This window comes from Parambassis ranga, chromosome 2 (assembly GCF_900634625.1).
Source record: "Parambassis ranga chromosome 2, fParRan2.1, whole genome shotgun sequence".
Taxonomy (NCBI): domain Eukaryota; kingdom Metazoa; phylum Chordata; class Actinopteri; family Ambassidae; genus Parambassis; species Parambassis ranga.
The window spans coordinates 38196632-38213326 of record NC_041023.1 but is presented as its reverse complement, the minus strand read 5'-3'; the positions used below and the strand labels follow the sequence as shown (position 1 = coordinate 38213326).

At 44.5% G+C, this 16695-nt stretch overlaps 1 protein-coding gene across 12 annotated transcripts in view; it reads left to right on the top strand.

The window, feature by feature from the left end:
- Positions 1 to 1960: 1960 nt before the first annotated feature.
- Positions 1961 to 16695, top strand: part of tns1a (tensin 1a) — a 48028-nt gene continuing 33293 nt past the window's right edge. For 10 of the 12 annotated variants that reach the window (XM_028421731.1, XM_028421701.1, XM_028421689.1 and 7 more), the window contains exons 1-3: positions 1961 to 2071; positions 13496 to 13610; positions 14969 to 15006. In XM_028421731.1, coding sequence (XP_028277532.1) covers positions 1976 to 2071; positions 13496 to 13610; positions 14969 to 15006 — 249 coding nt within the window. In that variant the 5' untranslated portion in view covers positions 1961 to 1975. Of the gene's footprint in view, positions 2072 to 5824; positions 5921 to 13495; positions 13611 to 14968; positions 15007 to 16695 lie in introns of those variants that run through there. The other 2 variants (XM_028421724.1, XM_028421652.1) reach the window with 1 other exon arrangement.

Genomic DNA, 16695 nt, shown 5'->3' with positions numbered 1-16695 from the left:
CCCTATCCAAGTGTATATGTTACTTTAGACAACTTTCACTATCACTAACTAACTAACTAATATTGGTAATTATCAGTTTATCAGTCAATTACACGATGCTCAACAGACCATCCGTATACACACGACTCTTATCGCAAAACCTCACTTGTTTGACTACAAAAGTTGAAATTTATTAACATTTTTCGCTTGTCTTACAGTGAATAGACAGTGGTATGATGATGCTGTCAAATTTGAGAAATAATCTCGTGTGTTGTTATTATTCGTTGCTTCTTTAGACCATTTTTTGGCTCAAATCAAGGTTGAGGCGTAGAATGAAGAGCCCCCCCCCCTTCATTATGCATATATATATGACATACTGTACATAAACAGACACATTTGTATCTGAATATTTTTTGGTGGATTTTCATACAGAAATTGTTATTTCCCCAATGCCCCCCCCCCCCTCCCCACCCACCATCCCTCCTGCTAAGCTAGCTTTGGTTGATAGAACTGCATCCTCTACACTTTATCTCCCTCACTCATTGCTTTGATGTGTTGTGATTGCGTTGGTGTGGCATTGGTGTGGCAGGGGTGGGGAGGGGTTGTGGATTGGTGGAGACAGTGGAGGTGGTGGTGGTGGTGGGGGGGGGGTGTAGCAGAGAAAAGCGTTCTGCAGTGAGAATGTGCTCCCACTGAAGCGTAGAGAGACTGCAGCAGAGTGTACGAGCCTGTGCACCACCTGCAGTCGAGTGTGTGTGTGTATGAGAGAGGGGGAAATAATCACCCAAGACACAATGATTCAACACCCTGCTCCTCTCCTCTTTTGCCATCCTCCATCCTTTTCTTCCTCTCGTTCCTCCATCGACCCAGTTCTCCACACATACCACGAGCATCATATCAGCCTTGCCGTTTGTGTGTGTACATTGCGATTCTGGTGTGTGTGTGTGTTCACTACTCTGCTCAATATTCCCAAACACATTCTCCCCTCCTGCCTCTCTCCTCTCTACGACTTTTGTTTTTTTAGCTCCCGTCCATCCATTTTGACTCCTCCATTCACTCTTTTCACCCTTATTTAATGCGCACTTTCACACATCACCTCTGAAATATAAACACTAAATGAATTCCCTTCTGTTATTCATCCTTTTTTCTTTCATTCTGCTCCTGGTCTCTCTTTCTGCCCCCCCCACCCCCCACACACTCTTTTGCTCCCCTCCTCCCACTCTGACTGAGTAAGTGCTGCAGCATCAGTGCATGTGTGTGAGAGAGCAGCACAGAGAGAGAGCGAGAGAGAGAGAAAGAGATGGACAAGTGTGTGTAAGCGGAGAGTGTGTGAGTGCGAAGCAGCACCGGGGATCCTGAGCCTGGAGGAGAGCCGTGTGATGAGAGGGGGGCTCTTCTGCCTGTGGACGTATGTGCCAGGACAGCGTTATTCACAGGCGAGAGCGTGTGTGTGAGAGACGGTGTGTGAGCATGCCAGTGTGTGTATGTGTAACAGTGTCGTCGATCAGCGACGGGCTCTTCGCATTATGCAGCCGACGGTACTCATCACACTTTGAGGACTGACTCATCTACACCGGGCTGTGGAGACAGAAGCAGGCAGATGGACAGGAAGACAGGAAGGCAGTTTTAGGGTCCTGATGCTCTGGGTTCCTCTAGACCAACACAGGGTCTAGTCCCAGTTGCCCCCCACTCCCCCCTTTTTATTCCCCCAAAATTGCAAAATTGCATTGGAATTGCAGACACACAACCAGTCAGGTGTCCAAAACTGTCAGAAAACCCAAATCGTCGTTTGACTTGAAGGAAGGTTTTCACTTCACATCTGCTCCCTGGACCAGGACAAGAGGGTCTGTGTCTCTACGTGGGCTGGCCTTTTTTTTGGATTGTGCAGGATCCTAACCCAAAGCCTGTTGTGATAGTGGTGCTGGTGGTGGGGTGGGGGGGGCGGGTGGGGGAAAAGAGATAAGAGGCTGGCAGACAAGACGGGACAGACGCAGGCATGGCTCGCCTCAACTGGTGCCTGGCTGCCGTCATCAGCTGGGGCAAGTTCCTCTTCGCCTGCTTCTTCCCTCTGCGGGGGGCCAAAAGAGACAAGGTAAGACTTCACAAATGAGTTGTGCACATTTCTCAAGCCCATGCAGGTGATTTCCTTCTACAATAATTGCATAAGAAATTCCCAAGTTGTATGAAATATACATCAGGACAGGCCTCGGTCTCAATCACACCACTCAACCGTGGTGCGCATGCAGCCGGCTTTACCTAAACCACCAAATGACGTAGCCGTGAAAGGCGAGCTCGGCATGCCAGTCTTGGACCATGGGCTGGTTGGACTGCTGATTCAAGGTCAGTGTTACATCTCCAAGTGGTCTCCAGACAGCTGCTCCAGATAAAGATGGTGGAGAACCGAGCCAGCAGAACCAGGAGGAAATCATAGTTTCTCCTGATACATAGGGTCACCTTGCTTTCACAGATGCAGGAGTGTAATGCACCATTATTGAGGATGATTATTTTCCCTGTTTAACCGATGCTTCTTCTTGAGGTCTCTCTTTCCGACGGCACATGTGTGAGGCCAAACAGAGTTCATGTGACCCTCTGATTTTTTTGTATTTTTTAATCTAAAACTACACCACAATCCTTCAATTTTGTCTTTCTTTGGCTAAATGGCACTACTTTCCTATTTGCAAGGGCACCAGAGACATTGCCCAAACATCTCCAGAGCAAAAAAAGATCTTTATTAACAGTTTGAAAGTCATCTGTCCTAAATAGTAAAAATATGAGGCAAAGACCACGTTTGGGACTTCAAATCCAAAGGTTCTACACTCTCCCTGCTCTCTTGCTGCCATGCGAACCAAGCAGTGGCGTTGAAAAAGTCTGGCGATGATGAAAAGAGGGGGTGACGCCGTACGTGGTGCTGCAGCCACCCGTCTCTCCGAGCCCCATCACCCTCCCAGCAGTACCCCCCCCTCCTCCTCCGCCTCCCATTGCCGCAGCTCCTTATCTCTACACTCGCGCTCAATCCCACCACACTCCCCTCCGCCGCCGTCACACTCTCTTGTATGTGTGTTTGTGCCTTTGTAGACATTATATGTGCTATACACGCCATTATGTTAGTACCTCAGCCTCAGCAGTGGCCTTTTTTTTGCTTCATCCTACAAATATTAATTATGATTTTTCATTTGACTCAGCTTTATCATTCAAGCGGGGCAATTCTTACATCAATAGTCAAAAATGGAACACCAGTAGGCCGTACGTTAACTGTTTTTGCCTTACCAGGGGCCCAAGGCATCTGTCTTAAGGTCCCATAGGAAGGCTGGGACCCCTAACACAAGTAAACAAAGTAGTGCCACAATCTTCCAAAGTCTAAGTGGACCTTTTTGTCCAATGGCACAGTGTTTTGTACATGCAGAAGATTGGTGTCTGTGGGATCACATGAAATTAGGTGTCATAACCACCGTGTGCCAGCATGGACATATGCATAATGACAAATCTACCTTACCTTGCACAGAGCCTTGTGTGCATCAATTTGTACTTTACATCATTTACTTTACTGGACAAAACTGCGCAAAAAAATAACCCAGACACAATAAGCTTGTGTTTTCGGCACTGAAGTGCACCTTTTGCAGTGTTTGTACACTGTTGCTCCAGCTGCAGCAATTAGAGCTGGACCATGTGACCGGCATTGGAGGTGAAAGTGGAGAGGTAAGGCTCTGTGCCTTCCCTCTTAGGACCGCTGTGAGGTGTTCAGTTTCCATGGCAACGCGGCTCACACAGTCCCCACATGATAGGGGCTGGGTTTACTATAGGAGACGGGCTGCGAATGCAAGGCGGTTTTGTAGGGGGAGGTGGGAGAGGGATGCTGTGTGAAGCTTTTCTCCATATGTGTTACTATGGTGACAGTATTGTGGTAGTATAGAAGGGTTACAGTCCTCCATCTTTCCTCTGCTTCTCACCTCTTTTAATCGTTTCTTCTTCAGTTTCTCATTTCCTTGCTTTGCCTCCTTCCTGTTGCTTCTCTTTGAATCTCACCTCCTCTCTTTCTTGTCTCTATTTTCTTTTTATTTGCATTCATTTAATTAATGTCCCAGAGGGCTGTAAATTCACATCAGGCAGTCCTCCAAAGGAGGAGATGGGAAAGCTGTCTTCCTGAATGGCTCCTTATTCTCTTGCCTCTCCAGCATGTGCATGAAAACTTCATTCATCGCTCCATGTATTTATCACAACCTTACCTGAGAAATGTCGAGGTACCGCACCCAGAGACTTGCAGACGTGTTCCTTGAATGGTTCACTGTGTTCTGGCCCCAGCGTTCAGCATGATGGATGCTTTGTTATTCTAGCATTAAAGCTTTAATGTGATAGATTCTCCAGCGACAGAGGAGGAGACTGCCCCATTCCATGCAATACATATCTCCAACTTCTCTCCTCCTCTCTTTGTCAGTGTGGGAAACATAGTGTATGTGTAAGTGTGTCTGCCTGTTTTCAGTGAGCTTCGGCATGTTGCGTTGGGAATAAGGGACTAAGAACCTGACCTCACTGTGCAAAAATGTTGTACTGAAAAAGTACAACGCTCCCAAAAATCAATGTGCTTTCCAGGTAGTAAAGTATCACTTAAAAGGCTATTCTGGCTCTACCCAGAGAGGAAAAAATGGCATTAGATGCATGCATGAGTGATATGTGAGCAGCTCCCATTTGCTTATTCTGTCTCAGGGTTGGTTGGAGGCCACTAGAGGCTGCTAGCAACCCAGTTTAGACAAACAGGGCTTGCAGGGAAACTGTGTGTCATGTATCAAAACACCAAAAAAAAATCAATTTAAAAACCAGTTTAAGAGCACCGTAGCCATTTCCCCAGTGTGTTCTGTTTGCTGATATTATGTTAATAAAGAGGCAGACACACACACACACATATTATGTGTCAGGTTAGCCTATGGATTGAGGTAACTGTTACAGTGGAAGTGATGGAGAGCAGCGGGGATCAATAGAGGGTGTTTTCTCAAAATGAATTGGCTCTTAGCCCTTTATGGATCTGACTGTGGAGTGATGTAATATGCCTGCACCACTGATATAATGTTGATTCAGTGCCGTGCTTTGTATACATGCACATGCAGTAGCCCGCCGTGTGGTGATCCCAGGTTAAGTTGCTAACAAGTGGCTAAAAGGGGCTACAAATGCATCACAGTGCTGCCAAGTATTCCGTGCTGTGAAATGTAGGAGCGCTGGCTGCTCAAGGAACTGCAGTTTTTGGTGCAGTTTATGTTTGGGACCTGCCAGTTTTTGTCTGGCCCTTCAGCAGCTGGCGAGTCCTCCTGCAGATATTTTGAAGGAGGAGAGCAGATCAGCAAACAGGAAGGGGTTGCCGATGAAAAATTGAAGTGACATTAGCACAGACATGAGCGAGCATGCGAGAGGAGAAGAGGTGGAGGGAAAGAGAGGTGAGGTATGCAATGCAAGAAAGCTAAAGGGGGGCAGAGGGTGGTCAATGAATGAAGTGTGTGTGTGAGAGAAAGGAAAGGAGGGGCTAAAAAAGAATCGTTTGAGGAGAGGGGAGAAAAATACAGCCCCCCCCCCCTTTTTTTGGCTCTGTGGAATAAAGTTACCACACTTCAAGAGGGATGGCAAGAAGTGAGAGAGCAAATAAGAGAGAGGGACCTAGGAGTGGAAGAGGTAGAGCAAGCAAGCAAGAGAGGGAGGGAGCTCACATGAGGGAGTCTGACTAAGGCCATCAGAGAGAAAACGAGAGCAGCATTCCCTTTCCCACCCTGTGTGCACCTCGCACGTCTGGCATGGATCTACGTCGGCGGGGCCTGCGTGGAACCACCGGGAATTTTTGGGAATACCGTGGATTTCTTTTTCCCAGAGAGCTGTGAGGATGCCCTCCGTCTCTCTGTCGCTGCCCTCTGCTCTGGCAGGGACGGCCAGGACCTGGGTCTGCCTCTCCTGCATGTTCTGGGTAAGAGATTGTTGATGTGATGTTGGTCGTAGGGGAACAAACTTACTGTCACACTTTTTGGCCTGATGGGTTTTCTCACTCACAGGTTGGTCAGATGCTCTAAATGACCTTCTATGATGTTGTCAAGTGGGCAGTTATGTTTACACTTGAGGCACAAGGAGGTTAATAGTTCATGGTCAATAGTTTCTTTGAAAATAGCATCACAGAAACACTGGTGTTTCCTGTTGTGAGTGTTCCATGGGGCTAAAAGTTGGAAATAGACCAAAATTTGGTCCGTAAAGGTCATGCAAGTGGTCTGATCGGTGCATGGAATAGCTGCAGATCTACAGTAGTCAGCTCTGCTCTGTGATCTGGGCAGGACTAATCTAGTTGACTGCTCTGTGGCGACTCGCACCGGCGTGTTCTTGCGTCTGGTCCACGCAGCCTCGGCACTGGAGCTATTTCTGGGTTCTCCTGTATAATTTAATCTGCTGCTGCTCACTGCACCTCCTATCTGGGACTGACTGAGTGTGTCAGGAACCGGGGGCTTTCCACGCAGCAACAAAAAAAAAGAAAAGACAGGGAAAAAGGCAAGCACGCCAACCCCTGAAAACACATGATGTGGGTGGTCTAGCTAGGACACAAGAAACTCCTGTCACATAAAGTCAGCATTAAGGACCTTTTCAGATGCATGAAAAACTGGATGCTATAATACACCTGGCTTCAGATAAAGAAGGTGCATTTATTGCTTTTTGTGTTGTATAATGTATATACAGTGTGTGATGATCGCACCCAAGTGTTAAATGAGGCATCTGTCCTACTTTTCTGTAGCTTGCAGTGGAGGCGAGAGCCATTTAGATGTAAGGGGAAAAAGAGAGAGAGAGAGGCAGGGTGGAGGCAAAGCTCCCACTCACTCCATATGCAGAGAGAGGCATTGAGTTGCCAGATGCACCGCTTCCAATCTCGACATCATCACACTTCACATCCAAAAAGAAGACGGCAAAGAAGGGGAAGTACTGATGAATGCTGCGAGGTGTGACATCAGCAGGGAGAGGAGTAAGGAGGAGAGGCTGAGTGACGTGCGAGGTTCTAAGAAAGCTCCTCACATACACGCTATTAATATTTGATCATCCCCACGCACAGGGGGAGAATATTAGATTTGACAGAAGCAGCCACAAAAGCTGGCCAAATACTTGTGTGAGCTCATTGCTGCTGCACAATATGCTAACTTGGGCAATTGTTATATGATTTTTAGCATCTTATTTTTGTTATTGTTGACCAATAGCAACTCAACGACTTGAACTTCGGTTCCTCAAATCATTCCTGAAACCTTGTTGAGAGGCCACTACCATTTCCATGAAAGGGTGGACATGTTCTGTGGAAAGTGTGACCCTGTAGAGGTCATCCACATGGTGTTAAAGAAAGTGATTCATTGGCCCAGACTGCCTTCTTCCATTGCTTAGAGGTCTTGGTGTGTCCACTGTAGGTGCTGTAGGAGTGTGTTGTGGCACCTTTCAGTTACACCCAGCAGGGAGCTTTTTCAGGAGCTCAGGCCAGCCTTTGCTCCTCACATGGCTTAGACCACTTTCAAAAATACTGATCAGTGGAGAAACATCTGTTTTGCTTTTGTCATCAGTACAAAGGGGTATTTTTTTACTTTACATGATAAACCAAATCCTGACCTGAAGGCTGCTCAAAAACTCCAGCTGAATCACTGTAAGCCAAGACGTATGGTAGATCCATCATGTCTTCTGTTGTCTAACAGAGTCCCTTATTGACTGAACAGAATCCCCAGAGAGCTCTGAAAATCAATCAGGCTTTGATTGGACCGTTACTGCCTGCCTGCCACGCATCTGTGTGTGTCACTCCTGTATGAGTGTGCGACATGTGTGTGATTAGCTTGTGTTGAGTAAGGAGGTTTTCGACTTCCCTGCAGCAGTATATTTAGGCTTTTATTTTGAAAGGGCAAAAAGTCTCATCAACCTGTATTTTTGTGGTTTGGAAAGGTTTTTCAGCATGTACTAATAATAGTGATGGTGTGGTTTCAATCTTGGTGTCCACCTCCAAATGACATGAAACTGCACTCAGGCCTAGTTTTGGTTAACAGCCTCCACAGGGACCTCATGTCCTGTTCAGCTGCCACACAGGCTGACTGTCCACAGCCAGAGCCGTCTCTCACTGCAGCATCCTCCCTGCTGTCCTTTCCTACTCCTTCATTTGTGTGTGTGTAGGCATGCATGGTTTGTGTGGTACTGTATCTTCAAGACTGTCCTCAGAGAGTGTAGCTGTCACTCTGGCTAAACAATGCTCTGTGTATCTGTGACCAGGTGATTTATATCCGATGTGACCGGATGCCTCCCTCCAGGCCCCCCAGGCCACAACCGGCTAGGCCTTGACCCAGCTTCAGTACACTTCCCCTGGGCACTGTGCTCTTCTCTGCCCCCGCATCTCATCCGCGAGTCTGGATCTCTGCCCATAAAGTTTAGTCGATGCTGGGGTGTGTAGCTTTAGAAAAAAAAAAGCATTTTTTTTGTATTTATGCTGTTAAATATTATTTTAGTGGACCCAAGAAGAATCTAAGGAGTGAAAACATGCATATCGTACAAAAACCATAACAAAAAAAATCCACTGCACACTAGAGCCCTTTTTTTGGCTTAAAAATACATATTTCATCAGATTTTTCTCTATATGAAGTGCCAATCAATTGATCTACAGTTGTTGCATCATATTTTTTTGCCCCCATTTATGGCTTAAAAAAATAATCTGCACACACGGTGCTGTGTAATAACACAAGGGAACCCAGAAATACTTAAAATCTGCACTTCAAAGCTGCACCTCTGTTTTTTTTTTCCTGAGGTGGACTCAAAGTGAGGGGGAGCTCATTAGCAGGCATGGCGTTCAAAGTTCATTAGCGGCTGACTAATGATCATAAACAGCCTAGACTTCATGATCACAGGTCATTGATCTCCGTCTACACCTGATATTGATCATCATCGTGCAAACAGTATAGCAGCTGCGGCCTCACGCTTGTGTTTTTATAGGTTGATTTGATGCAACTGCACACACAGGCAGCGAGGTAGACGGCTTGCTGATGCTTAGAGGAAAGGATCTGCTACAATCTGGCAACTGGCCTACAGTGTTAGTCCGCTGGGATCGTCTGTATTCAGCACCATAAATAAAACATCCTCCATGCTCTTGTACATCGATCCATGCTCCCATGCTGTATGGATGGAGATATTTTAAAGTAGAAATTCAGATTTTTTTGTTTTGTGTACCTCCTTTCTTCTTCTACTTCTTATATTAAAGGTCTATGAGTTGTAACAGCCTGAGCTACAGTATGATTATGGATGCCTTGGTGCCTCAGTGCTGGCAATGACTGATGTAGCCATAATCACAGTGAATAGGGCCTCTTGGGTGTTATAACCAGAATAATGACTGGAGATTTCACTTTACACAAAAAAAATGTTTATAAATAAGAAAAGACACCTCAGTGGATCTAATTTGAGGACCTCTAAGTTTTGTGCTGAGTCCTCCAAACCATCTCGTGGACTTGATCTTGGCCACTGTGCTAATTTCAGCTGTTTGATATGCCATCTGTGCATCTGAGATTCAGAGGGAGTTCAAAAGTGGAGGCTGCCAATCAGAGTGGAGCAATGTGACGCAATTCATGATGAAAGAAGATAACCCCGAAGGTGTCATAAAAAGAAAAGGGTAGTTCAGTGGAGTTCTATGAGGTGCTTATAGTCGGTGTTTTCCTGTAGGTAAATGCTCCTGGATAGATTTTTAACACTCTTTTCAAATACAGGCACACAATACAGGCATTGTTCCTCTACCGCTGTGTAAGTGTGATGATTTAACACATCAATTTGGATCTGAGCTAATGTGTTAACACACCAAAGTCACACAGCAACACTGACAAATTGACTAAATAAGGCAAGGGTAGATAAGTGCTCTGGTTTTTCTCAATGGAGTCTGGTAGGGATTCCCGTATGATTGAGAAATGTGAGAACAATATAAGAGCAGGACGGGAGGTGGTGCATAATGACAAAATGTAGGATCTAATTTTGCCTCTATGGGTTTGTATATGATGAATCATTAGCAGGGTTTCCTGCATGCATGTGGTACTAAACAAAACATCTGTTGGAGGTATTTTAGTATGTTTAGGAAAACTGCTTTCCAGGAGTTTAGTGTACAAAACATGCAAATATTGATACACTCTTGGATACAAGCATTACAAATACTATCCTGTTTCTAGTCTCTGTTTTCCTGCCACTCTCTGTCCCACAAAGGCGCCCATTGTTCCTGACAGAATTTCAATTTGGTGAAAATTGAAAGCAGGTGTGGCTCTGCTGTTTCATCTCAGGGGGTTGGTCGCAGGACTTTTTCTCCATCTCTCTCTTTTCTCCCTTCATCATGTCATCCAGCGTTTTGGCGTTCCTTGTCTCCATCTCCATCTGTTTACCTCATCCATCAGCCAGGTAGTCACTCATTCAGAAAATCAGGCATTCACTTTCTTTGTGCGTTTTTAATCGAATTCTTCAACATTACACTCAAATCCATTGACTTCTTCCATCAGGGGACACCGACTGAAGAATTAATGCGCTACAGGGTTTGTGAAAAAATTACATCATTATGAAAAATGATACCCTACGTCTTTATTCTTGGTGTTTTTGAACCCATCCTTCCAATCCAAGCAGAAAATCTTTCCTCTAACGGAGCTATAAATGGAACCATATGTGGGGCTTTGCATTTCACTTGTCGGCAGTGCGTGTGGGAATGGATGTGAGGACATTTGTGTTCATGTAGGAGCCAGGGAGAGAGTGTGTGTGAGCATCGGGTTTTGTCCCAGATGTAGCAGTTCAAAAGGTACCTGGCAACAGGAGGTCCGCAAACATTTAGCCTTGTTGCGACTCCTCTAGACAAAGTGGTGTGTATCGTTTGCTATGATAGGCAGCAATAGGAATCTCAGTTTATTTAACAGCCAAGCTGCTTGGCTAGCAAAATTTGGGGACTCCCAAAATTCACTAGCAACTGAAGCTAAATTTTTGCCTACAAGTGTTGTTTTTTAGAATATACTAGCTTAACATGTGTTATATTAGCAAAAACAGACACTTTCTGCTCAAATTTTGGCAGTTCTGTTAACCTGTTTTAGCTACTACTCCAACATTGACCCTTGCTAACTTTTAATGTTACCTTGTTTAGCAGTACAGGCACTGCTCTTCCACTTTACATGCAAGTCATTTTATAATTCAGTGGCATATAGTGTTTGGAAAAATCAAAGTAATGCTAGTTAGCTTAGCATTAAGTCTACTTAATTGTTTCTTTTTGAGATGTAAAATAGCAAGTCTGAATGAGTCATTTCCTATTTTTTTGTTAGGAATGTAAAGTGTTAGCATGCAGTCATGCAAAAGCTAAAATGAACCAAAGAAAAATAGGATTGTTTGTATGTGTCAGGATTCGTTTGTTTACATGCATAATCCTTGAGTAAAAGGACAGAGCGGTGCCTTTGAGAGACTACGTACTCCTTGCCTCCCTTTCTTTCACTCCCCCTCCTCCCAGCTTTAAGTGGGGTCGTGGTCGAGGTAGCATAGTGATGCTTTTCATTAGCTAAGTGCAACTAGGGGAAGAGGAGCACAGAGGCTTGATTTACTGGGCCTCCTGTCTACATGCCTGGACACACACTCGCAGAAACACCTCTTTCCTGCATATGCAGCTCTTAGACGGTTCACTCTAGCCCTTTATCCCCTCATTTTTTTCCTTCCATCTGCATCCATTTGCCTTCTTCTCTCTCTTCCTTTCCATTTTCTCTCTCCTGGGAGACTCCCTAACACAACACTGAGGACAGGGCTGGGGATTTTTTTTTTCTGTTTTGGCTTCTCTCCTGTCAAAAAGTTGATTTATTGTTCCTTTCTTGGTAAAACTTCAGCTTAGCAGGAGTCAAGTTGTTGCATGAAACATAATAAAATATGTGATGGATGATTAAGAAACTGATGGCATTCATTAGTAAATTAGCTAAAGTGTTTACTCCCATTTGTTCCCTCGTTCAACCCTTGAAGCTGACATTCAAGAGCCATTTGGTGTCCTGTTCTCTAACTCTGGGTCTTGGTTGTGCATCAAGTTGTCTGTGCAAACTTGTGTTTTTTATCCTGCCTCATCCATCATCATCTGACAGGACACGTTAACCCCAGTTGCCGTGGCAGCCAGGTAACCATGGCACCTGGCTGTGACACAGCTGGCTGCGTCTGATTGGTTTAGCCGGTCGGCTTTGTGCCAGGTCATCTTTAACATCAGGGGCGGTGGAGTGGCACCAAGGTGCTTTAAATGCTATTTTTAAACCCCAGCTCACGCCCACACTGCAAAAAATGTCCATCTTATTTGTGTGTATTTGTGTCACCGGGACTTTAAGAAAGAAGCTTTTTTTTGTTGCAAACTTTCTCCAAAATGATTGATACTAATTACAAGCATTATCAGCATGCCAGCACTGTAGCATATTGTTTTTTTTTAAGCTACCTGCTATGCTGCGTGCAGCTCTGTGCAGCCAAGGTCAGCCATGATTCCAAGCGTGTCACAGTGTGACAAAAGCCATTAAGATTTAGGGAGATAAGGGAAAGGAAAATGCTGAGAAATACACTTTTGCAAAAAAGCTTTGAGCCAAATTGACTGCAGCACATGGAGAGGAAGAAAAGAAGGGCTGGTTGCTTCTGGAAGCAACCAGAAAAATGAGCTCAGAGATGATGAAGGAGGGGATTACACCACTTTCATCATCTGGAAGCCTTTGAAGTCCATCTTGTAGTAGTTGTGATTGAAATTAGCAGCAGGTAGCAACTGTAGTGAATTTATATTAGTTGTGTAAATTTGACATTTTGTACAGTGTGATATACCCGAGAATCATGAGATTAGCTTAAAGCTAAACAAATAGGAAAGACTTGCATATCTACAAGCAACAAATGAACCATTGATCGCCCTCACGCTTGTTTAGCTTATGATTGATATGATGATAGCTAATGATTCATATCATTGTGTTGATTATTACTGCAAGGACTTCATCCTTTCAAGGTGATAGCTGAAACAAGGTGTCTGTAAAATACTGTTTTCAATAAGGAGCCCTTGGATTTACAGTCCGGCCGAGCCCAGCCCAGACCGGCCCAGCTGCACAAATACACAAAGGAAATGGCATCATTATTATTATGACTCACCAAGGAGGTTGTTCAGACATTTAAAGGGAGGAGGAGATGGAGGTTTGGTCTCCTTCATCTGACTTTGAGTGATGTGAAAGTCATTCTTTAATTTATCAGCTTTTAAAATGATTTAATACTCAGAAATATTCTTCCTCTTGGTGCAGCTTCTACAGCTGCTGTGTCCTCAGGCTGCTCTGAAATCAAGCGTCTCCCCAACACACACACACACATGCACAGTGCAGTATCTGCATGCACACACACTTCCAGGCGTGCACATCTTCCTACTCCTCATCATGAATTAGTCATTTAATTAGAGGACTTCAAAGTGAAAACATCTTGTACTGGTGTGTGTGCAAAAATGTCAGGTGATCATGTGCATGAGATCAAATTATTCTTGCTCTCCAACCCCCTCCCGCAGCCCGACGAGCTGGAGGGCGTCCACACACACACCTTCAAGCTGAAGCCATTCAAGAAGGCCAAAAGCTGTGATATATGCAAGCAGGCCATCACCAAGGAGGGCCTCATCTGCAAAGGTGAGTCTTCATTCATAAATATGGTGCTTCTTCTTCTTCATTCATTGTTTTCCTTTTTCATTCCTTTTGTATTCTTTTCCTCTTCTTATCTTTTTGTGTTTTTGTAGATTTTGTTGTTGTGTCTTCTTCTCCTGCTGTCATTCCCTTTCTTCTTCTTCTTTCTTCTTCTCTTACCTCTGTAGTTTTTATAGTTTTGTAGTTTTTGTCTTCTCTTCTTCTCATTGGTTGAATCGTTGCATCATTACAGCTGTGTTTTTGTGTTTTGTGTATACAGTATGCTCTGTATATGTCTGCTGGTGAAGCCTCCATTTCTCTCCATCTAAGCCTCCCTCCTCTTCCTCCACAATCCATGCAGTCACATGTTTTGTTCTAATTTTAGAAGAACTAAAGGTTTTATTGTCGCTCCAGGAAAAGTCCAGGGGAAATTATTGTTAGAAGAAGTCCCGGGCAGCCTCACATTTCCTCCCCCTCCCATCTCTCTTCACACACTTTCTCTGGCTCTCCTCCTTCTCTGCAGTACAAAGGACTGAAGCAGACAAACAGAGAGAAGCCCAGCAGTAGGAGAGCAGGGTTGTAGAGAGCTTTGGCTGAGGATTTGGTGTTAAAATTAGCATGGCTGCTGCTGCTGCATTAGCCTAGATAAGAGAGGAAAGAGGGAAAGGGGGGATGGGGGGGGGTGCAGAACCAGGCAGAGGAGAGAGAGAAAATGAGGCGCAGAGGGGGGAAAAAATAAGGAAAGATGGAGATGTATCATCCCATCCATCCTCGTGGAAAAGAAAAACACACTTGTGTATTGAAAATGTCCTTTGCACTTTGCACCAGGAAGTGTCAGCATCTCAACTCAACATCAACTTTAGTGCAGTTACAAGTGTTTTATGAAAAGCAAAATGACAGAACAAAACAAAAGAAAAAAGCTTAATCAAAGTGAAGGAAAAAAAATCATAAAAAGAGAAAAATACTAATTGTAAAAGGTGGTTTGGACAGTTGCCACTCTGATTGGCTCTCCACATGTCATTACTAGTATCCTAAGTATACAAGTATTCCATTCATCTCCAATAAAGGGCAGCTCCTTATTTCCCTTCTTCCTCCTTATCAGAACCACCTACTGAGACAGCAGGTGTGTGTAAGTGTGTGTGTTTATATGTGTGAGGTCAGGAGGTCATACCTGCTCAACCACCAAAACATGTCTGTCAAGCATCCAGTGTAAGCAGGGGGTGTTTGCACCCTGTTGCCACCAGGGGGCAGCACCACAGCACGTTCAGTTCTCAGTGCAGATAAAACTGCACACATTTTGCTACTGCAAACTTTATTTCCCTTTTGATTTCAGCACACTAACAATACTGCCTCTTTTGTTTCAGCGTGCCGGTTGTCCTGCCATAGAAAATGTGAAGTGAAGGTAGGAAAAACCTTTTTTCTTTTTTGTGTATTTTCTCAACTTTACTGTACATATTTCTCCATTTCCTTCTAATCAGCAAGAATTAAAAGGAAGAAGAGGAGGAATCAATGACCGAGAGGCTGTTCTTAGTGGTCTTGACTGGGAGAAATGTTGCAGTGTCCCTCCTCCTCCTCCTTTTTCTTCTTCTCCTCCTCTCCGGGTTGCCCTGACTCATCCGTCCTCTCCCCCAAAAACACAAAATACCTTCACAACCAGGCAAAGCCATTTGTGGTGGCAATCAGGAGAGCGTCATGAGCCATTCATCCTGGTGTGGAAATGTGCAGGAGGAAGAGGAGGAGGAACATTTTTGGCATCCTTGTTTGCTAATAAGCTAATTCCAGTTAGTGAAATGAACATACACACCTGTCTCTGTGCACCTAAGTGCATCATGAAGTTGTTGATTTGCAGCTGAGTTTCCTTTTATGGGTTTACTATGTCAGCTTATGTCACAGTGCAGGACATTAAAAAACAATTGTCTGCATGGTTTGTTTATGGCTGCCTGTGCTGATCTTAATGAGGGTGTGATGAAGGGTTTTAACATATGCGGACAGACAATATGTTCCTTTTTACGTGTGCAAGACAGTAATAAAAATAATGATTATAGAATAGAATAGTTATAGACCTGTAAAACAGGACATTTAAAGATCTACAATTTGTTGTCTTTGGTGGCCCCTGTGGTAATGAGCTTTAACTGCGGGTGTATTAAAAACCAGCCACAATAAACATGTAGGGACGGACTTGTGTCAGGAGCCACCGTTAATGACCACAAGTTGTCATTAACGGAACTGCCTTATAGCATTTTTGGTTTCCAGGGTATTCAAAACAGGGGCTAAAAGAGGCTTAAAAGCTCAACCTGTCAATATGTTTTAAGTGTTTCCCACTATTCTGAATAGTACAGAAATAGGTTAGACAGATAACATGTTTAGCATGTGTAAGCTTCTTTGTTCTCTCTCCCCCTGCGTGGAAACAAGCCCTTATTATTCCTTCTGATTTATCCCTGCCATGTCTTGGAGGAGCCTCCTGGAATGCCACCGCAGTGGTTTGTACTGTTCGACGGGCCGGCGGGTTGGAAGACACAGGTGTGGTTTTGGCAGGGAAAAGACCTGGGGCAGAGAGGAATGATGGGATTGGGTTGGAGGAGAGTACATGAAGTTTGAATAGTTCTCATGTAAACAACATCGCTGCAGAGTGCTTTAGTGTTTCTCTGGCTGCATTTTATACAATGCTGTTTACATGTTTGCGTGGTTTTATGAAACTCTGCACGTGCCGCAAGACAAATTTGTTTGGATTGCTAATGTGAGAAGTCGTCTAGCCATCCCGGGTGACTGTAGGACCAATACAATCCTGTTTTGAGTAGTGCTGCTGTGCCTCTATGCTTCTACGGATTGGACAAACTTTTTAAGGAAGGGCTTGGAATTGGTTGTAATGATAAATCTCACCACTAGCTGCCACTAAATTATACACACTGGTCCTTTAATCGTGGTTTGCTAGCACCAGTCTGGCACAATTGTATTTATACATCATAGTTTTCAGATTCAAAAGTCTCTTTTTTTAGAAGCCTTCATAGCTCCTTTGTAGTAAGAAAGAGAAATCCAGGGGACGTCCTTGTCAGCCAGTTTGGAGGAAAACAACTACACATCCTCTCACACT